The 26,554-nt window shown below is 38.5% G+C and overlaps 1 protein-coding gene across 1 annotated transcript; it reads left to right on the plus strand.

The window, feature by feature from the left end:
- Nucleotides 1-1,735: 1,735 nt before the first annotated feature.
- Nucleotides 1,736-24,831, plus strand: PLK4 (polo like kinase 4). Its single transcript, XM_074950841.1, has 16 exons — nt 1,736-1,950; nt 4,082-4,177; nt 5,480-5,575; nt 5,672-5,786; nt 10,693-11,725; nt 12,527-12,627; nt 14,753-15,126; nt 16,116-16,220; nt 16,664-16,766; nt 17,418-17,567; nt 19,258-19,388; nt 20,303-20,394; nt 20,775-20,922; nt 22,024-22,161; nt 23,202-23,308; nt 24,366-24,831. The coding sequence occupies exons 1-16, from the start codon at nt 1,921-1,923 to the stop codon at nt 24,463-24,465; spliced, it is 2,919 nt and encodes a 972-aa protein (XP_074806942.1). The 5' UTR covers nt 1,736-1,920; the 3' UTR covers nt 24,466-24,831.
- The last annotated feature ends 1,723 nt before the right edge of the window (nt 24,832-26,554 follow it).

Consider the following 26,554-nt stretch of genomic DNA (forward strand, 5'->3'; position numbering starts at 1 on the left):
ACCCAGTAACAGCAGCTTTAGGGAGCAGAGTCTAATCTCCTTCAATTAAATATTACAAAAAGTAAGTGTTGAAAGTAACTATAATATTTCAAAACTGATTTATGAGTGTTTCTATTCAACAACTGATATCAACCACGCATATAAGTGATAATATCACAGTGAAAACAATATGGGATTAGTTTAGCTTTGGCATGAAGCAACACTCCCTGACTCTTGCCACTCCCTCCCCTACAGGGCTCTGGGCCTGGGAACACTTCCCCAAACCACAGTTTCTTCCAGATTGTATTTCCTAAGCCCCCCTAGTCCTGGGGCCTGCACTTCTCAAAACCTGACCAAGAGTTGGGACCTGGCTGGTACTCTTTCAGGAGCAGGGAGACTAGGGACGGCTGCTGAGGCAGTGGCTGCGTCAGCTCCTGCTCCTTCAACATTCACAGGTTGCTCCTGTTGCTACATGCTGGGCAGCCCTGAAAACTGTGGGAATATATATTACCTTTTCAGTCATTGGGAGAGCTGTTCCTGCAGGATCCAAAAGCCCATGACTCAGGATAAATCTGTGAGAGAGGCACTACTGGGTTTGGGATAGTTCTTAGTTCCTCTGAGAAGTTCATTCCACAGTCGGGGACCAGCCCTGCAGCAGTAATTACTAATGAGAGGCTCGTTCACCTGCACATCTACGAATGTGATATATGCCATCATGTGCCAGCAATGCCCCTCTGCCATGTACATTGGTCAAACTGGACAGTCTCTATGTAAAAGAATAAATGGACACAAATCAGACGTCAAGAATTATAACATTCAAAAACCAGTTGGAGAACACTTCAATCTCTCTGGTCACTTGATTACAGACATAAAAGTGGCAATACTTCAACAAAAAAACTTCAAAAACAGACTCCAACAAGAGACTGCTGAATTGGAATTAATTTGCAAACTGGATACAATTAACTTAGGCTTGAATAGAGACTGGGAGTGGATGGGTCATTACACAAAATAAAACTATTTCCCCATGTTTATCCCCACCCCCCACTGTTCCTCAGATGTTCTTGTCAACTGCTGGAAATGGCCCACCTTGATTAACACTACAAAAGGTTCTGCCCCCGGCTCTCCTGCTGGCCACAGGTCACCTTAAGTGATCACTCTGGTTCCAGTGTGTATGGTAACACCCATTGTTTCATGTTCTCTATGCATATAAATCTCCCCACTGTATTTTCCACTGAATGCATCGGATGAAGTGAGCTGTAGCTCACGAAAGCTCATGCTCAAATAAATTTGTAAGTTGCTAAGGCGCCACAAGTACTCCTTTTCTTTTTTTTAATAATAAACGGTGCTTTGTTATTAGGGAAAGGTCCACACTGGAATGAACGATATGAATTCCTCGTCCCACCTCCCAACTTTAGGAGAGTTCAGATTCAGATCTGAATGACTCAGGATCTAAACTTACCTGGTCAAGTTAACTAGGTTCTAATAATACTGCATGGAAGAGCCCTCACAACTCAGGAGCGTGGCTCCATCCAATTCAACGTTCTTCGCTGCATTTCCAGCAGCAGCCTGCAGATGGGGCCAGACCGCCCTGGGATGGGTCTGCGTTCCATATCGCACATGCGCAGCAATCATACATGTGTTTATTTGGGCACGAGTAATCAGCCAACTGCGCATGCGCCACCTCTATTATTCCCAACATGGAGCTACTGGTGCTTCCGAGCCAGCGTGATTACGTCAGCCGTGGCCTCCCTCTCGGAGGGTTAACGGCGCGATTTTTCAAAATGGTGGGGTGGAGGGAGAGAGGTTCCCGCCAGGCCCTGGAGCGGGGAAGGAGCGGCCTGGGGCACGGCGGCCGGAGGACGCGGCCATAATGGGGCGCCGGAGCCGCGCTTCGGAGAGGAAATCATAGAGAGGACGCGGGAGGAGCGACCGGCCGGCACCATGGCGACCTGCATCGGCGAGAAGATAGAGGTGCGGACCCGATCATCCCCCGCGTGGGGGTGGGGCTGAGACCCCACCATTCTCCTGAGCGGAGAGGGGCAGGACCCGACCAATTTCTCCGGGACGTGAAGTTCCGAGCAGCCGCCCCGCCCCCTCCTGCTACCTGCTGGCGTAGTGCCTCCCCCGCGCCGGGCGTGAATTCTTCCCTTGGTTGTGTTGTGCTGGCTCAGGGCCTAAGGCCTCCCAGGAGGCGCCCCGGCGCAGTAAGCGCGACTGGGGAGGAGGACACGGATAGGGTGTCCTCTGCCCCGGTCATGCCCATCATCTCCTGGCAGCCTGAACACTGGCAGGTGGCAAGTGCGAATTCAATAGCACTGTCTGCTCCTAGGCAACCCCTGCTCTCTCCCCCAGCTTAGTATTTCTGTTGCAACCTGATCTCAGACCAAACTACCAGGCAGATGGTTTCTACCGCCTGGGTGCTCTCCTGTCCAGACCCCGCATGAATCCTGCAGCTTCTGTCTCCCAGTGACCGCAAGCCCCGTGGCCAGCTGGCTGCAGTGCAGCAGACACTTGTTACTTCACCGTTAATTGCATGAGTTTCAGAAGCACCTATCGTTGCAGTCAGTCTCTGGCCACTCAATGGTGTATCCTTTGGTAAATCAAAGAGAAGGCAAAGACCAAGATTTTGGAGTATTTTGAAGTTACTCTGCTACCAGTCTGTACTGGAAGCCGCTTCTCATGTCGTGACTCAGCAGACAGAACATGTCTGTGATTCTGGTTGTGGTCAATCAGAGTTTTGTGTGGACTGGAGAGTCATGGTGTTGGAAGTTCGAGGTCGATGTATAGGTACTTTGCAAATTAGGGCCAGAGACTATAACATACTTTCCCATAGAAAATCTCACACTGAACGGGTGGGTCATATTCTGGTGACAGTCTTCTCTTGCTAGCTATGGGTCCTCCATAATACCATGCATCCCAATCAACACTAATACTACCTCATTGGTCACATACAAGTGACAGGAAGTATACGGAAGACATACATATTTTATCCTAAGGCTTGTTTGCCCTGAGAGTAACACTGAGCCAGGGGACGAGTTAGCAAGGTTGTCTCTTTAACTGTGTTGTAGCCAGATCAACTGTAGTGATGAAAGGACATTGTCAGGGCCTAGATTAGCACCCTAGGAAGTGAAAAGGTGGTTGGGATGCGCCAGCTGTTGCAGTTGGGCTCAGCCCTTTAGGGGACAGGGTGTTGTCTGTGTGCCATCGCTGAGCGTCCCTAGCTGACAAGAGGTGGTTCTTGCTTGAGGGTGGTTGCAGAGCTCCAGGTTGGTCTCCCTACGTACTGCAGGGACAGGGAAGGTTTCTGTGTGTCACTGTTTGGCCAGCTAAGTTCCCTTGTAAACAGCTTGGCCACGGCCCTCAGAGTGTGTGTGGGCCCCTTTCGCTTTCTCCCTGCCGTGCACATCTGTTGCCATCTCGCTTCAGTTGTCCCACGGGATCCTAGTAGTCACTGGTGCTCAGGGCCCTAGTGCCCGCTTGTGGGGCGGAGCACCCCCAAAGGGAAGCGAGTCTTCTGTGTGGGGGCTGTGACCGCCCACGGCGGGGAGCATCCCTTTGCGGCCGCTTAGGACTGTCAGGCGGGAGGAGGGGAAGTGAGTCTGCCGCCGCTGCTATGGCAGCGGGATCTGGCGGCCGTTGTTCCCCCTTTTGCTCCCCCAGGCGCGGGAGAGCCGGCGGGAAGGCTGCCCGGCTCCGGCGCCGCGGTTGCTGCTCCCCTCTGGCCACTGTGGTAAGAGTGCAAGCTCCGGGGAAGATGCCGGAGTGGCGGCTGAGTCTCCTTCTGGTCCCCACGCCCAGTCGCGTTGCCGCTGCAGGCATGTCTCGCAGCCAGGCCGGGGAGAGCTCCATCCAGGTACGCTCCTGGCGCCCTTCCCCCGCGGGCCAGGAAGAGGGCATAGGTGCTGGAACTAGGGATGCGGGGGTGTGTGCGCTGCAGCACCCGCCGGCTTGAAGTGGTTTCCATCATATATCTGGTTTATAGTTTGATTGAGTGGCTTTCAGCGCCCCTACTATAAAAATTGTTCCAGCATCCCTGGAAGAGGGGCACCCTGCACTGTGATGGAAGACTAACTGTGAGGCGCGCTCTCTCTCTCTCTCTCAGGATTTCAAGGTGGGGAACCTTCTGGGGAAGGGCTCCTTCGCTGGGGTCTATAGAGCGATATCCCTACAAACTGGCCTGGAAGTGGCCATCAAAATGGTAAGTGTTACTACCGCCCCATACATGGCTGGAGAATGTGCGTGTGCCAATGTGGCTTGCGCAGGTGCAACCACTGGTGGACGAGTCACCTCAGCGCGTTCCTGTCCTACTATAGCTATGCATACTGCTGAGAGAATATTGCCTCTCACTGCTGGTATCTTCTCTTCCCTTGCCCAACTTTGCTTGTGGTTGCATCTCTAATGCCCTGCATTAGATTTTGTGGCTAAGAGCTAGTGATTGAATTGCATATTGCAAAGTTGATATATTTTAAGTATATTGGGGTGATGCCCAGACATCCCAATCTGATTGGGGCCTCATCACGATAAGTGCAGTAGAAACACACAAAAGATGGGGTTGATCCTCAGCCTGTGTAAATTATCATGGATTTCAACTGAGCTAAAATAATTTAAAGGAGGATAATTTATAATCTGAGGATGTGGCCCAGAGGTCCTGCCTTAGAATTTATATTCTAAGAGCCTGAGCCTGATATCAGTGAGGTTCCAACTGAGTGCAGGGGGTTCAGCTCACACAGAGTAGCGTGCAGGATTAGGACCTGAGTTTACAGTAGGCTTGAAAAATTCCACTGACCCATGGACAAGAAACTTACTTTACTTCTCTGCTAAAAAAGAAAAATCATTAGATTTTTCATTATTATCCTCTTTGTGGTAATCATGGGTAAAAAGATTTTGTGCCTGGGCTGGTTAATCTTGATTGTCTTGGAAGGCTGGCTTGTATGTATTTCATAAACTTTACTTATTCATATTAACAATTTGGCAGAACTTTTGCTAGAATTAATACAGGATGTATAGGTTTGTCTTCACAAGATTATATTTTCAGGTTGCATTTAAATTGTCTAAATATTGTATATAAATATTACATTTTACCACATTAAATATACCTAAATATTTCTTATCTGTTTTATTACTGTCTCCTTTTTTCAGTAGTTCTAGATTTGCATGCATAACTGCTTGTTTAACAATCAAATATTATTCCAAATCTATCTGTGTTTACTACTAAGAACAAGGTATTAAGTGCACAATATTGTGATGTAAACTCAAAGTGCAGATATACTGATTTAAAAAAAAAGTTAAATGTAGAAGGAACATGGGTATCTGTAGGGTTACAAAAGAACTTGTGAAATGCAATGTATAGTCCACAAAAGTAGAGTCTGATGGTAACATTCACAACATTCATTCAGTTGTGGAATTTATCTTAAAATGTGTCTTGAAAGTACTTTAACTTGTACGTAAGTACTAAAACACTGATGTTTGGAAAAATATATATTGTCTGGGCCCTTTTCAGATAGACAAAAAGGCCATGCACAAAGCTGGAATGGTACAGAGAGTTCAAAATGAGGTGAAGATACATTGTCAATTAAAACATCCTTCTATACTTGAGGTAAGAATAACCTTACACTTTGTACACTACCTTAAAATTCTGCAGTCTTCATTGTAAAAGTATTCTAACTGTTTTTATTCTGTTTTTATGTTCTAGCTTTATAATTATTTTGAAGATAGCAACTATGTGTACCTGATACTAGAGATATGTCACAATGGAGAAATGAGCAGATATCTAAAGAACAGAATGAAGCCTTTCTCTGAGGAAGAAAGTGGGTTGGATTCTTTCATATAGTGACATTTTAGTCACTATTTGTTTATCATTAAACAGGCATTTAATTTTGATAGATAAAAGTCCCTTTTAAAAATGTTTCACTGTCATTGCTTTCCCTTGGAGCAATTCTATGTAGCTCTAAATCTAGTAGTACTTGAAAGACTTTGCGACAATTGCATATATATTTGATGCATAGTTTCTTTGTTTTCTTGTTAGTCCTGTTTGGGACAGGAATAATAGCATAAAAGAATAACAATAGTTGTGATTTATAAGCAGGGATCCAAGTTTTTTGTGATTAAAAACCCCCCACGATTCTTTGATTTAAAAAAAAAAAATCCATGTTTTTCTGTGATTAAAATGAAATGCTGAACTTTAGTTTTCTGAGCCACAATATATATAGTTATCAGTAAAACACAATGTTTTATTGATATACAGTAGAACCCTGTTAATCCAAGCTTCCATTATCCAGATCTCCATATTAACCAAACCACCAGCCGCCTCGGGCTGACAGTGGCTGTGGCTCCGGTGGTCAGGCCCCACTGCGTGGGGCTGACTGCCCGAGCTCTCCCCACTGCATCTTAAAATAAGGGATAGAAAGCTCTTTGCCAATTCTCCTGATTATCCCAATTTTTGATTATCAATTCTGGCCCCGGTCCCAATTAAATTTAAAGCACATTCAAAAATCAATCATAAGAGCGGGAGGTTGTATGCATTGAATAAGTGACATTGGTACTTTCAGCAAAATTAAGTTAATATATTTTTATTTTTTCACAAAATGTAAAAACTGAAGATTGTTTGTAAAAATGGAAATTCCATGTTTTTTCTCTGGGAAACCGATTTCTTGCATCCCTTCTTATAAGTCCATGTGCTACTAGAAATAAAATATTAAAAATTGGTCTTCAGTGATGCCTAGATAGATCTTCCCTTTTAACATTAAGGTGTAAGCTTTGTTAAATTACAGTTCTAGTATGAAATATGACCATGTAAAATTGGCACATTCTTACTCCACGGATCTGTGCCCCTTGTATTACATCTGAGTTACATCTCCATACAATAGGAACTAGGACTGCTGTGTGATTAAAAAAATAGAATACCATTTATTTAAATATTTTTGGAAGTTTTCTACATTTTCAAATATATCGATTTCAGTTACAACACAGAATACGTGTATAGTTCTCACTTTATATTTTTTATTACAAATATTCGCACTGTAAAAAAACAAAATAAATAGTATTTTTCAGTTCACCTAATACAAGTACTGTAGTGCAAACTCTTTCGTGATAAAGTTGAACTTACAAATGTAGAATTATGTACAAAAAAATAACTGTTTTAATTTTTGAATGCAATGTAAAACCTTACAGCCCACAAGTCCACTCAGTCCTGTGTCAGCCAATCGCTTAGACAAACAAGTTTGGTTGCAATTTGCAGGAGATAATGCTGCTGCTCCTTGTTTACAATGTCACCTGAAATTGCATGGCATGGTTGTAGCCGGCGTCGCAAGATATTTACATGCCAGATGCACTAAAGAGTCATATGTCCCTTCATGCTTCAACCACCCTGATGATGGATTCTGCTTGATAATGATCCAAAGCAGAGCAGACGGACGCATGTTCATTTTCATCATCTGAGTCAGACGCCACCAGCAGAAGGTTGATTTTCTTTTTTGATGGTTCGGGTTCTGTAGTTTCTACATCTGAGTGTTGCTCTTTTAAGACTTCTGAAAGCATGCGACACACCTCGTCCCTCTCAGATTTTGGATGGCACTTCAGATTATTAAACCTTGGGTCGAAGGCTGTAGCTATTAAAAATCTCACATTGGTACCTTCTTTGCCTTTTGTCAAATCTGCTGTGAAAGTGTTCTTAAAAATAACATGCTGGGTCATCATCTGAGACTGCTATAACATGAAATATGTGGCAGAATGTGGGTAAAACAGACAGGAGACATACAATTCTCCCCCAGGGAGTTCAGTTACAAATTTAATTAATGCATTATTTTTTTAACGAGCATCATCAGCATGGAAGTATGCCCTCTGGAATCGTGGCTGAAGCATGAAGGAACATACGAATATTTAGCATATCTGGCACGTAAATACCTTGCAACGCCGGCTACGAAAGTGCCATGTGGGTGCCTGTTCTCACTTCCAGGTGACACTGTAAATAAGAAGCAGGCAGCAGTATCTCCCATAAATGTAAACAAACTTGTTTGTCTTAGCAATTGGCTGAACAAGAAGTAGGACTGAGTGGACTTGTAGGCTGTAAAGTTTTACGTTGTTTTGTTTTTGAGTGCAGTTATGTAACAAAAAAAATCTATTTGTAAGTTACACTTTCACGATAAAGAGATTGCACTACAGTATTTGTATGAGGTGAATTGAAAAATACTATTTCATCATTTTTACAGTGCAAATATTTGTAAGTAAAAATAATATAAAATGCGCACTGTACATGTTGTCTTCTGTGTTGTAATAGAAATCGATATATTTGAAAATGTAGGACAAAATCCAAAATATTTAATACATTTCAATTGGTATTCTATTTAACAGTGTGATTAATCACGATTGATTTTTTTTGAGTTAATCACGTGAGTTAACTGTGATTAATCAACAGCTCTAATAGGAATTGGAACAGCCACATTATTTTCTGCTTTTGCTGGGGGGTTTTATTCTTGATACTGCAGATCCAACACAGCTCAAAAAAGAGCTGGAGTCTGGTTTGTTTTGTGCAGCATCATTGGAACTATTTACCAATTTTCAAAATGGAGATGGATATGAAAATAATGTGGCTGTCCATATGGTACTGAGGGCCTAATCTTGTTTGTGGAGCTCTTTGGTAAGGATGATGATTGATACATTGGGAGGAAAGAATCCACATTGAGTTAGCAGAGCTGGCAGTTCAAAAAAAGCACCCCCCATATATTTGTAAATTGTGCACATTTCATATGGAAATCATTGCTACAAGAAGCACCAATCCCCATGTTGTTACTGCCAGAGTTCCTTGTCAAGTAGATATACACGTCAAATAACCGATTTTTGTTGGTCTCTTGAATAGTGGTTCAGGACAGATGTTACTGTACATTTGGGGATTTTTTTTTTAAATCACTGAAATACTTGTCAGTGCAATTCATTGTCTTTCACCTGTTAAAGCTTTGCATCATCCCTTATAGATATCATCCCCATAACACTCAGGAGCCAGAATCAAGTGATAGAACAGGAAGCTGCAAAGCGGCATGGTTTAACCAATTTGGAAAAAGTTACTTAAAAAATACTGTCTGCTGGACATAAACTAGTCTTTTGTGTGGAATGGTGACTTTTACCAGTACAATTCATTCCTCTCTCCCCAAAGTTTTCTTAAGGTCTTTGCCCTCTGCAGACTCCTAAAGGAGGAGTGGGAAAAGAGACTGAATATATTGGTGGCGGGAGAATAAGGGAGTTGGCCAGTAGGCTAGCTTCTGCAATTTGAAGAATGGTAGTTGGTGTTGCTTTCCAATCAATATGTCTTTAATTGCACTCCAGGTGGGAGGCAGAAGCATTGAAGAATACAGTACATCCCTAGGGATGACTACCAAATTTAAAATGCCAACAGGCATTGAGGGTGGTACAAACTTATTTTTCTCACTAAGTCATAAGGATTTGTTGAATAAGATCTTATTGACTGAATTTAGAGGATCTAATGATGAAGCAGACTTGTACACAGTACACTTGGGAATACTTCTGAGTGGTTTCAGGGCAGAAGGCTGCCTTGTAAAGGTGACTCTACTGTATTTTAGAATAACTTGTAACTTTTTTTTTCTACGTGCTTCATGTACTTTGCCAAGAGTGCATCACATACACAATTAGGAAGGGTGAATTCCCTGGGCTGTAATAAGGATTGGTAATTGAAAGGAAGTGAGAAAAAAATGTTATGTTTTGTGGGGTTAATGGTCATTTGCCTCAGCAAACCGTGCTTCCTGCCATAGCCATAATCCTGAAGCAATGGTACAGGACACTGTTTCAGTCTGTGTGAATCCTTAAGGCATTCACCCTCTTGCTCTTCTCTGTTGCGTGATTGCTTTACCTGTTGTGGTAGGGAAAACAGTTTCTAATTGTAACTTTTAAATTAGTTTAGTGGGAGAAGGGACTGCTCAAGATTATTTGTGTTTTCATTATTGTTAACTTCTGTGCCATCTTATTAGTGGTCTGATACATGGTGTCCAAATATCTGGTCTCTTGTGTATATATAACCTATACATCACACAAAACAGATTGGTTCTAGGAATCTGCTTTATACACTAACTTCTAGGGCAGTGATTTTTTTTTTTTTTTCAACCTTTTTTCATTTGTGGGCCCATAAAATTTTTCAAATGGAGTTGTTTGACTCATTTGGAAATCTTAGACATAGTCTGTGGACCACAGGTTGAAAACAACCATTCTATGGTAACAACAACCTTTAGGGGACCCATTAGATGTAGTCTGCGGACCCCCCAGGGGGTCCTCAGACCGCAGGTTAAAAGCCACTGTTCTTGGGTGTTCAAAAATAAAATCACTGCCCCATATTAACAAGTTGTCAAAGCATCTAGGGCCAGTTTTAAATATTTTCATTTTGTACTCAAGTTCTTGATTCAGTATGGTTTTGCACAGTGCCAAAGAAACAAATTTGATTACTAGATTACAAGCCCCATTACTGTGTTTCATGGATTTGCCTTAGAAACAAATAGTCTTGGTGAGGCAGCTAAGCAGTATGGTAACAGCAAATCTCTCCTCTAATCTTTCATATAATGACAGTTACATTACACATTTTTAGTAGTAATTTGATCCTAATAAATGGATCTGATTGGGGCAGATAAGAAGATACTTAAAAAGTCATATTTTGATGCTTACTGTTTCAAATATTCTACTAAAACCAGATCTTATATTTTTGTGTTCTAACAGCACGACATTTTATGCATCAGATTATCACAGGGATGTTGTATCTTCATTCTCATGGAATATTACATCGGGACCTCACCCTTTCTAACCTTCTACTCACCAGTAATATGAACGTCAAGATTGCTGATTTTGGACTAGCAACGCAATTGAAAATGCCTCATGAAAAGCATTATACAATGTGTGGAACTCCAAATTACATTTCTCCAGAAATAGCCACACGGAGTGCACATGGACTTGAATCTGATGTGTGGTCTTTGGGGTGTATGTTCTATACTCTTCTTATTGGGAAACCCCCTTTTGACACTGACACAGTTAAGAACACATTGAATAAAGTAGTATTAGCAGATTATGAAATGCCAGCTTTTTTATCAGGGGAGGCTCAAGACCTTTTACACCGGTTACTTCGCAAAAACCCAGCAGATCGTTTAAGTCTTTCATCTGTGCTGGATCATCCTTTTATGTCCAGATATAACTCAACACGAAGTAAAGATTCAGGAACTGTGGAGGATTCAATGGACAGTGGAAATGCCACAATCTCTACAGCCTTTACTGGCTCCTCCAGTGTCAGTATAAGTGGTTGCTTGAAGGAAAAGAAGAGGGTCTTGGTTGGTCAGCCACTCCCAAATAAAATGACTGTATTTCCTAAAAATAAGAATTCCAGTGACATTTCATCTGTGGATGGAAGCAGTTCTTATAATCGCTGGGGAATTCAGGGAAAAGAAACTGGCATAAGTGGTAGGGGAAGAACAATGCAACTTACTGAAGAGAGGCCACATTCACGTTATCTTCGGAGGGCCCATTCTTCTGATAGGTCGGGAGCATCTCGCAGTCAGACTCAAGGAATATCAAACACTGTGGAGAGATGCCATTCCATAGAACTGCTTTCAACGACCAGAGTAGGAGTGATGGAAAATACAGAAAGATTTTCACCTGTAAACAGCTATGGTGATATTCCCCCTATATTTAAGGATAAGACTTCCTGTAGTTCTGGTTCTTTTGAAAAGCACACATCTCCACCTGTGAAAGACCAAACACAGTAAGAATCAGTCTGATTTAGAATTGGCAGCTTTAAGATAAAATCTAGAAGAACTATCTATCTTGTTAAATGCATAATGTCATGGAATAAGCTATAGTAGAAAAACATATATTTAAATTTCAGTCAGCACAAATGCATTTTCTATTAGTGTTTCAAAAATGAGCTGTGCTCCTATATGTCCCTGGTGAAAGCTGAAAGGTCCCACCATGAGGGAAGGAGCAAGTCTTGACTGCTGAAAGTCTCTTTAAGCCGGGTTTAGATGCCAAGTAGGTGGAGGATGTGGCTTCTGCCAGTGTAACTGGGGGCTGCAGAGGGGTGGGGGAAGAAAGCACCAAATGCAATGCTTGACCAGTAGCCATTGTCCTCTGCATGTGCAAGTTCCAGGTCCTAACTGATGAGAGCCCTGGCTGGCTTGAATTTGTCAAACTTCAATTAACTTCTAGTATAACTATAAACCAATATATTTATTTGAGACTATATTAATGGAAATAATATTGGCTTTTTTGCTATATTTTCCTGATGCACCTGTCCCATGTTATCTGGAATCTCCAAAGTTCCACATGATTCTCTTAGCCCCCACAAAAATGTTCTGTTATTGTCTCTGCATCTGGAATAGTATTACTCTTGTTATACAAACATACAGTATAATCTTGTTTATAGATGTCACTTTTATTTCACAAAAGCTATACTACTCAGTAAAAGAGCCCCTTTGTACAAATTTATTTAGCTTTAGGCTCAATAGCCAATAAATATTCATGTTTATTGTTATGGAAACACTTACAAATATTTCTGTGTATTTAGCTCAAATTATCTCTGTCCAATGAAGCCCAGTATTGGTTTATTAGAACAGAAGTCCCAGACTGAAACAATGCAGCAGTGGCTTGGAAGCATACAGACAAATGGTATGAATTTACAGAATGTTGTCTTTTTAATTGTCAAGTTTGCATGACCTATAGAAACTAAAGAAATGCTGTTACTTGCCCCAGGCATGTAATTACTTACTTGTCAAATTAATATTTTCTTATTTGTGAGACAAGGACACATCTAATTATGTGTTGTGAAATAATCCAGTACAATGGGATGTACTGCTAGTATTACAAAAGAAATTGGACATTAAATAGTATTCACTTCCATGGGGAGGTGTGGGAGGTGCAGTCTGGCTTCCTGGAGGAAACATGGGAGGATACTTAAAATAACAGATTATTGTGATGTGTTCCTTTGTGCCGCCTTCAATATTTAAATGTTTTTCTATCCAGATAAACCCATTATGAACTAAAAGGATAGTAAATGGTACAAGAATAACTGCCTACAATAGCATAAATGAAGCTTGATAGTCCAATTGTATAGCACTCTGAAATGAGGTCATCCTCTCCTTTGGCTACCATCATTAACTTTCTGATTTTTTTTTCATTTATTTTACTAATAAAAACAACTAGTACCATCAGGAAGATTATAATACAGAATTTTATAGACCTTCCTCATTGTTCAGTGCTGACCAGAAGCAGAACAACTCTGTGCCTATTTAAATGATGATTTGAAGTGTGAAGGGTAAAATTTTCAAAAGCACTTAAGTCCCACTGACTTTTTCCAATGGGATTTAAGTTCCTGAATGCCTGTCACTTTTGAAAATTGGACTCTGGTGCTTTTGAATATTTTTATCTTAACTTCACTATTTTGAAGATACTGCGATGTCATTCTTTGAATAACATAAAAACATTTTCTGTATGAGTGTAGAGTATGAAAGACAGATGATAATTAGCGCTGCAGAAGGGAGGGAGGAGAGAAATACAAAAGACACAGAAGGGAAGGAGGAGTTCTTTGCCATGCATTATATTACATCATATATGCAAACTGTACATAATAAAGATGTAATTTAACTAAGAGGTTTAAATAACACACAACCACTCATTTTTCTTTGTTTGATATTGCCAGACTCTCTTTCCCCTGGGGGAATTGTAACCATATGATGTATAGTTGGAATTACCCTATTCCTCATAACCTAGCTATCTCTGCTCTCTTGCACTCGCGCGCGCTCTCTCTCTCTCCTCAACTCTTTTATTCTTTTTGTAATGCATCTATGCCATGGCAGAAAGAATGCACTCAGTGTTTAGGTGAAGTAGAGATGAGGCTGATTAAATATCTGCCTCATTTAATCAAATATATTTGATTAAATATCAGATCTGAAGTAGCAGTTATGGCCAAATCAAATATAAAAGCAATCTGTTCCCTTCGTTAAAGGTGGGAATATCTAGCATAACTATTCACACCCAGTAGTGTAATCTAAATTTCTAATCTACCCTTTTGCTGACACGTTACACATAAAAAGCAGAATATTGTAAATATTATTTTTTTATTTATGGCAGTAGCATATTCAAATATTCTATTTGTCTAGTTTATAGCTAAAATAGAAAACACTTCTTAAAAAGTGCATTTGAGAAGTGGTTTTTATTCTATCAAGAGTTTGCTATATTGTAACTTCCGTAAAACTCGGTAGTCCTTTTAATAGTACTACATATATTACCTGAGTGGTAAATTAACAATATTTCTTTCCACCGAGGGAGATCAAGTTTGATTCCTGTTTTAAATTAAATAAATATTTAGAAGTGTACTAGTAGTGGTATAATTTGGAAACAGAAATGGTGTTTCAGTTAAGGTACTCTGCACTCACTATATTTAAAAGGCAGTCATTAACACATTAGTTGCATAGTGGAATTTATTTTAAATTGTATTGGAGTTCAATACATATCTTTCAAATTTGAGTCATTTTAGTTTATTCCAAAATAAAATGGACACCCTGATGTCACAGCCTAGAAATGGTACTCAGTATTGAGGGCTAAACCAGCCTTTCTTCTTCAGTTACTTAATTTTATGTTTAAATTTTAGTTACTTTGAATTTTTTTTAAAGACCATGAAATAGTTCCTTGCTTTCTATCCCACCTCCCCTTGCCCCTTAAGAACTCAGAAAAATCTTCCAAAGTAACGAATTTCTTAAACCTCTAACCTGAACACACTTATGCTATTTTTCAGCTCAGCTGAGAGAGCCTCTGGATCACATCAGTACTGATAACGCAAATGGAGGTTTCCGATACCATCTAGGTGTGCAGCAAGAAACATCAAGAAATGCCTGGAATGGCTTAAAAGATAAAAAAAATCCCAGTGCCCCCATTGACATTGCACGTTCTATAAATCAGATCAGTACAAAGAAATATACCTCTGGACTTCAATGTAAATCTGAGAAAGCTCAACCAGCATCTGCATTTGGTCTCTATCCAACTTCAGAACAAGGAAAAGCCAGGGGCAAAGAACTATTAGGACATCAGAAACCTACACTGCGAAGTATTGTGTCTCCTCTGAATGCTCACAGGCTAAAATCAATCAGACAAAAAACAAAAAATGCAGTGGTGTGTTTCATTTTTTGAAATTATAAAAATATATATTTATGGATTAAGTATAGTGAAAACGGAGATTCTTTTCTTTTATGCAGTTGCTCAGTAAAACAGGTGTGCTCACATGCTTTAAGATGTATATTAAAAGAAATAATCAAAGATTAGTATGGTATGGTAAATCTCAGTCTTCATATAATCTAATGCCATTACTGATTTTTGGCACAAATGTTAGTGTTGTCTCATTCTGAGCTTACAAGTAAAAGAAAACTACAGCCTGACACAAACTAGATATTATTAAAAATAGGCATGCTTTTCTAAGTATTTGAAAAATGCACACTTTAACTTTACAGGTCTTGTTTTGAATGTTAATGTGACCAAATTAAACTATTGTGTGCACGAGGTAGCAATATAAAACATGAACATTTCCTTTTAAGCTATGTATCTTAATTGGAATTGAAGAGGATAGTCTTGCTCTTTCTCTCACAAACACCCTTGACCTCTTTTCCTCCTTGCTTTCTTTTTTTCCTCCATCTCTAAAAATAAAGTTCTTTCAGTCCCTGCTTATCTCAATTTCTTGTTTTTCTCATTCTTGTCTCTTTTTTTCCTTTGTTTCTCTTACTGCTTTTTTCCCCTTCATCCTCCATCTGTTCTTTCTCCTCCCTTACCCTAGTATTTGAAAAGGTATTAGGGCTGATCTACCTCCTAATTTCTGATTGGTCGCTTCAGGAAGCCACACACTTGGCTATATAACCCTTTGTTCATGCTGAACAAGCATTGGAATTGTCCTAAGGAATAGCATTACCTGTACAAGTTACTTCAGGGAGCACAAAATCAGCTGCTTGATCTTTGTAATACCATTGTTCATTTTTATTATGAGTTTGCCATAAACATGGAGAGGGAGGAAACACATACTTTTCTGATACATTTGTGGGGAAAAAATGTATTGTGTCATTTGGGCAAGAAATTACATTTTAATATGGCTTTTATTTTTATATATATTTTAGGTGAGTATTTTAGATACAGGAGAAGTGTGTATGGAGTTTCTAAAAGAACTCCATTCCCAAGAGCTTGTGAAAGAAGTTCTCAGAATATCTTGTGATGGAAGTGTGGTGAGTAGTAATTTAACTTAAATTGAGCATTTCCATTTATTATAAATATCAAGTGACTGTAGTACTAAACTGTACAGTATATCACAAATAAAAATAATAGCCTTTAGCTATATTAACCTTAATTTGAGTATCGGTTTGTTTAGAAAGCAGTTGAATATTTTGCATCAAGGATGGGTGCGAAACTGCAGATATTTTCTTCTTCGGTAGTGCAGCCTTTAAAATGCAAGTAGCAGATGGATTTGTTTGTCTTTTAAAGAAAAGAGACCTCTGATTTTAGTTTTAGAACTAAAACTGGCTAAACTTTTAGTTGAAACCTGCCAAAGTAAATTAAAATAGCTTGGACAGAGGAATACAGTAGTTCCATCCATAGCTTTCAGATAAGGAATATTGTGATTATATTGTATAGCAATATAACTATAAGATTTTGGGGGGCTTTTTGTTAGATCACAGTTTATCATCCAAATGAAGGAAGAGGCTTCCTTCTTGATGATGGACCTCCCTCTCCTCCTGAAGATGTCGTTATGTATGGCTTTGACAACTTGCCAGGTAGTGTGAAATTTCTTTTGTTTTAAAAGAAAAAAAAAAGTAGATTAAAAGTGTAATTTTTAATAAACTTTGTGCATGGTTAGAATGAGTACTAGCTTTTAAATACTTCATGTTGAATACAATGGAGAAAATGCCTATTCATTTAGGAGCAAGACAAAAACTAGAGCTCTAATTGAAAGGGACTACTTTTTTCTCCTTTGAAATGTAATGAGATTGTTATATAACAAATGAGTAATATATTTCACTGAATGGTTAGTACAGCACCCTACTTTTTACTTTAAAGATCATTCACTGACTACCAAAGCTACCTTGAAAATATTCATAAACAAGTCCATTGCTTCCTAATTTAAAGAAATCACTAACATATGCTTTAAAGATATTAATGTATGAATCTATAGAAACAATACATTCTACATGGATATGAATGTCCTGTACTGGCCTAACTTTAAAAAAAAAAAAAAAGTTAGGGGTAAAACACTTTAAATAGCTCTGTAAAATTCTACCAGATAAGTTCTTGAAAGCTGACTTCCCCCCATTTTCAGTTAGTGACAGATCTCACAAATTAAAAAGAATTCATTATAATTTGTACATACATATATATTTTTCCTTCTGAATTAATCAATTAAGAGTTTTTAAATCTTCTTCTTTTAGAAAAGTACTGGAAAAAGTACCAGTATGCAGCCAAATTTGTACAGTTGGTAAGATCCAAAACACCAAAAGTTACCTTCTATACAAGATATGCTAAGTGCATGTTGATGGAGAATTCACCTATTGCAGATGTTGAAGTTTGTTTTTATGACGGTATGTATTCATATGGACAATATTTTTAGCTTTTTACTGCAACGATTAAACCTTATTAGCAAAATTGTACTGAAATCCTGGTGATCAAACAGAAACCATGTGTAACTTCAAGTTTTATTTAAAATTTTTTGCCTAAGACCAAATGGTGAATGCTTCCAAGTTTAAAAAGGAAAGAGTATTAGAATTTTTTAAAGTACTGTATATATTTTAATATTTTGTCAATTGTTCTTCATCCTAGCGCACACAGGCCATTTAAATACTGTTAAGTTACAATACACACTATCTCCTTGCAGATTCAATTATCCAGTGTTTTAAGCATACACCACAAGAGTGGTATTAAACTACTGTCGCTCTCTTGTGGCTTTGTGGATCATCTTCCTCCCTACCTGTGGTTTTTCTCATTTTAGATGGGTGAATAGCGTGCTTGCTCTTTGATTTTTCCCTGTCATTATCTAGGAAAAATTGTGGCGTTTTTAGTAGAAACCACAAGAGCAGGGGATCCAACCATGTCTCTAAATGACTTACAAATAAAGTAAAGATTTCAGGCCAAATTCTTTTCTGGTGTAAATAGGCATAGCTGCATTAAAATACAGTGAAGTCAATCTTAGCCCTTCCAAAGCAATAGTAGTAGTAGGTTTTTTTTTTTTTTTTTTTTTTTTTTTTTTTTTAAGATTGTGTAAGAACACAAATAGATTAGTATTCAGGTAAGTCCATTTTTCAGTAGCACTGCTGAGAAGTGCCTGTTCCGCAGAACAAGCTCTTGTTTTGTTGTATTTAAGTGGCCCCTTTCATTTAATTAAGACAAATAATGAATACATTCTTCATCTTTGTTACAACAGTTGTAACACAAGAGCACTATCCTCCAATACTTGATTTCACTATCTTAATGTCTTGAGTTGGAATATCTTAACAGTGATTCTCAACCTTGCCAGACTACTGTACCCCTTTCAGTAGGCTGATTTGTCTTGCGTTCCCCAAGTTTCACCTCATTTAAAAAACAGTTGCTTACAAAATCAGACAAACACACAAAAGTGTCACAGCATATTATTCCTGAAAAATTGCTCACTTTCTCATTATTACCATATAATTATAAAATAAATCATAACCCCAGGTAGAGAGATACTGCTATAGTATATACAGAAGTGTAAAAAAGTGATTGTATGAAATTTTAGTTTGTACTGACTTTGCTAGTGCTTTTCATGTAGCCTGTTGTGAAATTAGGCAGATACCTAGATGAATTGATGTACCCCCTGGAAGAACTCTATGTACCCCCAGGGGTACATGTTGGTTGAGAACCACTGTCTAACATAAATGTTTAAGAAGTAATTTAAAGGTGAAGTAGGTGTGCTATGATATCCTGGCCCGGATCTCATGTATTCTTGGTTATTGTTTTGTTTTCTGTTAAATGCATGTTTTCAAATTTGCACAGGAGCTATATCGGATACTGAATATACACTAATACATTAATATATGTTAACATTATAGTTGACCTATTTAAGTCGCTTTTTGATTTCTACTAGTTTAGAGCTCATCTTGGAGTGAGTTAAAGGAATTGATATGTTTCTCTTTGCAACAAGTCTTACATATATTATTTCTTGACAATTTCTGAAGAATGTAGCAGTAGTAATTTGCTGTACTTAGTAACTTTTGATATTTTAGAGAAAAAATAGATCAGACTTTGTTTTTATAGGGGCAAAAATACACAAGACAGCAGGTATTACTCGAGTGATAGAAAAATCTGGGAAATCCTACACTTTGAAAGAAGAAAGTGAAAGTGGCCTGAAGAAGGAAATACAAATATATATGGATCATGCAAATGAGGTAAATATTTATTGTATAGGCACCTCTGAGTGCAAAGTGCCTGCCTCTAAACTTGCAGCCTTTTTCACTGAGGTTGGCTCCAGCACTATTTTCTATCCTTTTGGTGCCTACTTTTCTCTTTAATGTTATGACTTTTTAAAATGCAGTCAGAATTTATAAAGTAATGCTATCCCTATATTTGATTAGTTAACTTTCAATATAAATTAAAGATAATTGTGAAAAGAGCCTCTGTTGCTTTTTCTGCAAAGCAACCTTGCAGATATGTGAAGCAAAAAAATGCCGCTAATCTGCCCTTAGTGGCATACCCATTTACCAATCAAGCTTTCAGGCCCCATGAATCCCAATAAGCAGTCACAGGAATAATCACACCACCTCTCTGTGGGCTCAGGGAATAAGAAACCAAGACCACCCACCCACTGTGTGCATTTCCACTCCCTACCCTCATTTTTACTGTGAGCTTCCTACACTGGGATCCTGCTTCTGTCTCCTACCTTGGCCTTTGAGAAGGGAAAGGGGGGATGGTATGGACTTTGGATCTTGCCCTTTAGGGGCACATTTTCAGTGCCCCTATAGAGTGTGATCCAAAGTCCATTGAAGATAATAGAATTCTAACTGACTTCAGTGGGCTTTGGATCAGGTGCATGGGGAGTGAGCTTTTTTGAGCTAAAGGAGAATGAGTTGAGCTCCCCCTAAAGGCACAGCAGTGCGTGTCTAGCAGCTTCTCTCTATACTGCTAACAGCAGAAATGCTGCAGCCTTGTCAAAACCAATTTCCTCTTTACCAGTAAGCTTTAGCAAGGTTGTTGCAAACACCAGGCACATCTGTCACATTAAATAATCCATGTTACAGATATTTATATAGCACTTTCATGTTCTGAATATAAACTAACTTTTTTTTCTCTTCCCCAAAATCAGGGACACCGTATTTGTCTTGCATTGGAAGCTGCTGTTTTGGAAGAAGAAAAGAGAAGTGGAAGTGTTCCCTTTTTTCCAATAATTGTTGGAAGGTAAAAGTTCATTTTAAATTGTAGCAAAACTAGGTATGTAAACATTTAAATCTCTGGATTAATAGACTCTCCTTCATTGGCATAAAATACAATTAGACTGCATGCAGATGAGTTAAAGAAATCTAGATCAAAAGATAGCAAACACATATGAAACCTGAAATTCTTAGCTGAATGGTGTTATAAAGTGCTTCATAAACACAGCCCAATTTTACAGATCGGATAGTAGAGCAACAAAGGTTAAGTAACTTGTCTGAAGCCACACAGTCAATTGCAATTAAGAGAAGCCAGGTTTCCTGACTAAGTCTGCTGCACTTCATGCAATTATCCCCAGTAAGAAGATTCACAAACACCTTTATTCTTGTGCTCTTCTTAATTTCCAGGAAGCCAGGCAACACTGAATCTCCAAAGGCTTTGGCACCTCCCTCTATTTCAGTGGATGTAAACTGCACAGTGAGAGATGCTACCTCAGTGGATAGAAATATAGCTGTGAACTCTACTCCTTGTCATGTTCCCAACATAAATCCTTCTGTAAGTAAACAAGTACGTAGACTTGAAATTGCTGTCTAGTTAGAATTTAAATACTCAAACATTACATTCAAATACAAAGGTACATTTTTATGGATTTAACTTTTGTACCTACCAGATTTGATTACAAATACAGTTAGATTAAAATGTTTTATAACACAAATTGACAAGCAAAGAAATTGCAACTTTAAGCTCTTGATCTTCAGCTCATTTGTTCTGTCTGGGTTTTATAGGAATCTGAAAGAGACATGTCATGCAGTACCTAACAGCAGAAGGGCACAGTTTGATAACCTTACTTAAGAATTTATTTTTCTAAACATAGAAGTATTTCAATTATTGCAAAGCACTATGGAAGAGCTATCTGAGGCACCTTCTGGTTTGGATGTGCTGGATATGCCTCATAGGATATTAACAAGCATTCAAACTATGGTTCTGGGACATCAATGTTTTTTAAAAGCAATGCATTTTATGTGAAGCTTTGTTTGGTATTAGTGTTCTCTATAAAAAACATGTCTAGCATGTCAAAAGGCCCAACGAGTTTCAATAACTGAATTGAGAAGAAGCAGGTGCATCTTGTATGTTGCCTCCTTTAAATGTCTGCTAGACAAAAATGTTACACACTGAGAGACTAAAGAATAAGAACAATCCGCTGTATTCCTCTCTTCTGTTTGTTTCTCTTAGTTATTGGTCAAATGATCATCTTAGTGAGAACTATTCTTGTAACTAACATGGTTTGAAGCCTGTTTATGAAGTAGAGAATCACCGCAGTTGTGACAGTAGGAGACTCTGGTTAAAGGGAAATAGGCTTAAAGTAGAAGGGGGAATCTGCTCTCTCGAGACACTTAAGTGGTCGAAAAGAGGTCTTGTTACCAGTCCTTTAGTTCAGAGGATGAAAAATATAGTGAAAAGTATCAATTGCTGGTTTGTGATCCATGCATGCTGTAGAGTAATTCAAGTGGTCAGCTGATGTACATAGGAGACTAAATATTTTAACCAGGAATAAAGGAGCATAAACCTCTATTTACTGCTAAAACTGTAAGTGATCATGGTCTCATCATTAGTAAGAACAATGGTGTTGTGCAATTCTTGGTGTTCTATTTTTAGATATCATATGAAGGCTCTGCATTCACAACTACCATTCCTGAAACAACTTGCTCGTCCAATCAGCAAAAGGAATGTAGTCCAAATTCAGCCCAGCTTTTAAAATCTGTTTTTGTGAAAAATGTTGGTTGGGCTTCTCAGGTGAGTAGTGAATTGCTAATAAAGTAGACAAGTCCACTTTTTCTTGGACTTGAATTAAGTATTTTTTTTTTTAACTAGAAGAGATGATTAATTTTGAAAATGTATTTAGGCTTCACTTGCAAGCAGGGAGTACACAGTAAGTTTCATTAAACTACAGTTTTGGTCATTTTTTGAAGGCAGATAGGTTGGAAAGTACAGGATAGGGCAACAAGATGTTGGAGGGGAGGCTCAATATGAATGAAGACACTGGGAACTAGCCTTGAGAGAAGACCTGAGTGGAGTAGTTCAGCTAGCCAATACTACTTATTGAAGTTCAGATTAACTATCTATTTGAGACAATGGGTAAGACCAGAACTAGTGGAGATATATATAATCTACATGAAGAAAGAATTAACATAACAGAAAGATGCTCTCTTCTATTGTGGTATATACAGAATGACCTCTCCAACAGAGGTGGTAGTGAATTAATACTAACCTTTTTAAACAAAGGGATGACACTATGTGTTAAACTAAAGAGCTATTGGTCACTTTTGTACTTGTCATTAGTTGGGTACTATTTTGGAGGAGGAATTAGGAATGAATTTTCTATTCATTGTTGGATATGTGGTTTCTTCATGGTCTTTGTGCCAGATAAGGGGGAAAAAAATTGAAGTTTACAAAAGAGCAAAATTGTTTTTACATAATCCAGACCTGAATTTTTGACCTGCTTCTGGTCCTAAATGAGTCTGTAAATTTGTGTAGTAATTTATCTAATTATACCACATATTGTAGAACCAATAGCCATACAAACCAACCTCGTATTAGTTTTTCTACAAATGTTATTGCACAATTCTTAGCCAAATCGTACTAGTAAAATTTCCAAAAGTGCCAAAGTCCTATTTTTCAAATCTGCCTAAAAATCCCTTTGAAAGACAATGAGGCTTGGGCTCCTAGGTGACTGGCACTTTTGAAAACTTTACCATAAACTTCTTAAAATAGATAGTTATGGTATGCAACTTTAATTTTCAAGCTGTAATAACTTTGGACACATCTCTTGTCAGTTGACTAGTGGAGCAGTGTGGGTTCAGTTCAATGATGGATCCCAGTTGGTAGCACAAGCAGGTGTTTCTTCTATCACTTACACATCTCCAAATGGCCAGACAACTAGGTGAGTCTTAATTCTATAAGCACATATATTACATACAAAGTAAATAGAAATACAAGATAAATTTTGCAGTGGGTATCTAATGTTGACCTTTCACAGTTACTATTTTTTAACTCCTACAAATGTTGGTTTTAATTTCCTTAACATGCTAATCAAAACAATCTCTTTACTATAATTTCATCATATGGAAACTACCCAAATAGTCTGTATGTGTAGTACTATGTTCATAGTGTGTAGATAAAAACTTTACTAGTGTTTGTAGCATAAAAAAAAAAATCCAAAACAAAACCCCAACTGTGTATAACTTCTGTGTTTTGGTGATCAAATAAGTGTATGAATAGCACATAGCCAGGACTGACCCATGATAAATTTTACTAAGATGGGAATGGGTTCTGTCCATATCTCTTCAGTATGAGATTTTTATTTATATTGCTTGCTCAGTGACTAGAGGAAGCTTTAATGAAAAGAACTATGTCCATTTTTCTGAAAACATGTCCACAATTTACAAGTTCAGGGAATGCCTTAATAAATAACTAAGCTACATCAAGTGTATATACCTGATGATCTCAGCCCAAACTGTAGATGATGATTTAACACAGTAGCTGTTCTATTTTGAGTCTCAGGCAACTATGGCAAATAAGTTTTATTGCTGTTCAATGAATAAAATGAGGAATTTCACACAATGGAGTGTACAGTAAGGTATCCGTCTGGATACTATATTTGCAGTTAGCTGCTCAACTTTTCTCATGTAGTTTATCAAGTTATTATATAATCTCTGCAATTCTGCAAATAAAAAAAAAATTAGATAAAAAATTCACTGTTGGTGCTCAAGGCACCCAAATACATTTTTAGAAACATCAGTGGGTGACTTGACTTCAGAGAGGCTGGGCACCCACAACTCCTGAAATCAAGTTAAGGATCCACAGATTCCTAACTTGAGGCACCTAAGTTTGAAAATATCTTTACTCTTTTTAGTATTTTAAACTGCTGAATCATATGGATGTTCTGGTCATAGAAATTGCTTCTACTACTTACTTGTGTAACTTCCTCCACCTGCTAGGTATGGAGAAAATGAGAAATTACCAGAATACATCAAAGAGAAGCTGCATTGTCTGTCTTCAATTCTTGTGATGTTTACCAATCCATCTGGCCCCCACTGACTAACATAAAGCAACTCTTTGGGCTTGAAGGTTTAATAAATAACTTGCTGGCATTCAAGTAAAGTGACTGGTTTACTCAGTTTACCAGAAACTTTTACAGTTCAGAATTCTACTCCGTGATGTCTGCTAAACAGCAGGAAGGAAAGTGTTGCTATTACAGCTAGCCAGTCATGTAATACTTTCCTCCGATAGAGGACACACAGTTGTTCTACGAAACAGATTCTGGGCAATCTCTGAGACTAACTGATTTTTCAGGTAAAGAATTCCTGAACAATCAATTAGAATTGTACATAGTGTTTGTTTTCTCTGTGTGTGTGTGTGTATGTGTGTTTTTTTTTTTTTCTCCTCCCCATTGCTCAGTCAATGCTGGCCATCAAAGAAAAAGCATTTGTGCTGTTGAAATATTTGTACCTGTAAATAAGTTTGTATTTTATGTGGCTTACAAGTAATATATGTAAAAATATATATTGTTTTATACTTGTTTTATATTTTTATAGCAACAGTTTCTAATGAAATTTCCCTGCAAAAGCATTTTATAAAACAAAAAATAATAAATGCAGTGGTAATTGTCCAGATGACTTGGTTCATTTAACAAAACCATTGCCTAGGGCATTCTCAGATGATGGGGGGTGTGTGTGAGAGAGAGAAAAGGTACAACTTTAGCGGTACCATTCTGATACTGAATGTTTTATACCAATAAAATAAAAACCATTAGGATCTTATTAAAGGGAATAAGGTAAAATGCCACATTTATTGTGAATACAGAAAGAATAATCGTAAGCAGTTATAGCTATAACATTCCATTCAATTTCATATTTATTAACACATTCATTCATACACACACAAAGGTTCTGCAAGGTTATCATAGTTACCAGCCTTAGAATTGCTCGTGCCAAGCGACTGGCCAGGTGGCCTGGACAGGAGGAGGGAGCAGGGCCTTGTCAGATGCTCATCTGATGCTCCTGGAAGTTGGTTTGCAGAATCAGACCTCAAAGTTCTCAGTTTCTAGAGTCCATTTTTATAGGAATTTATTCCTATGCCAGTCTATGGGAATTGCTTCATCATGCTGTTGCTGAATCAATCAGCAGATGGCACATTCCTGACAGCTCCGTATTCTTCGGTTCTCCCATTCTTGAGGCTGTTGAGTGGATTCCAGTCTGCCCTCCGGGGGTCCTCTGGTTGTTTCCACTTGACACCTTCTTCCGCCGATGGACACTGGATTCTTAGGCTGGCACCTCCCTGATCATTCATTTATTATCCACACCAAGCATCCATCCACATACATCCTCTCTCTCTATTTTAATCACAATCGTTAAAGTGAGATAAATACAACAAAAGGGCGGGGAGTCTGTGTGTGAGTAGTTGTTGTTACAAAGTATTGCTTTGAGAACAGACTCTGTCTTAGGATGTACTAACACAATTAGCAGCTTGCAAGTTTCACACAGAGAGGGAGAGAAACAGTAAGAATGAGACCAAAAACCAAGAGACCTCTTAATTAGTAATTTAAACTATGGGGAATCAAACTCATTTGTGATTTTAATACATTTAATCTTCAATATGATCCAACATAATGTCCCTGGGCACATCACCTCTGATTGAATCCAAGGGTGTATAAGGACTGGAAAAAGTGCAGCAAATTGTTGTCCAAATGCCAGGCTTATAAGGCCACCCTACTTCTAACTTGCATGCTGAGAAGCTGAAAAAAATTCAGGTTGCACCTACTTATGATCATTATGTCTACCTACTTTATTTGGGTATAGATCACCTCTGCATTTGGCCTAGTACTATCCTGAATTCTTCTCAGACTTACTATGTGGGGAAAAAAATCAGAAATTCTGTTAAGTACTATGCCAGTTACTTTTTACATTGTAAATGCTGTTGTAGTTCAAAGTATAGCTACATGTAGTTTTTTCATAATTAAGACAAAATTTCAAGAATTTTTATCATGTACTGGGAAGCGTGGTCTAAGAATCAGCTATGTAAGTGGAGTCAACCAAAGAGCTTAAGTTTCTCTGTTTAATTTATTTTAAATCTGAACATACTTCTGGAGTGTCATTTTAATTCTAGCTAGCTTCTTAGGCAAAATGAA

Source organism: Natator depressus, chromosome 4, assembly GCF_965152275.1.
Source record: "Natator depressus isolate rNatDep1 chromosome 4, rNatDep2.hap1, whole genome shotgun sequence".
NCBI lineage: Eukaryota > Metazoa > Chordata > Testudines > Cheloniidae > Natator > Natator depressus.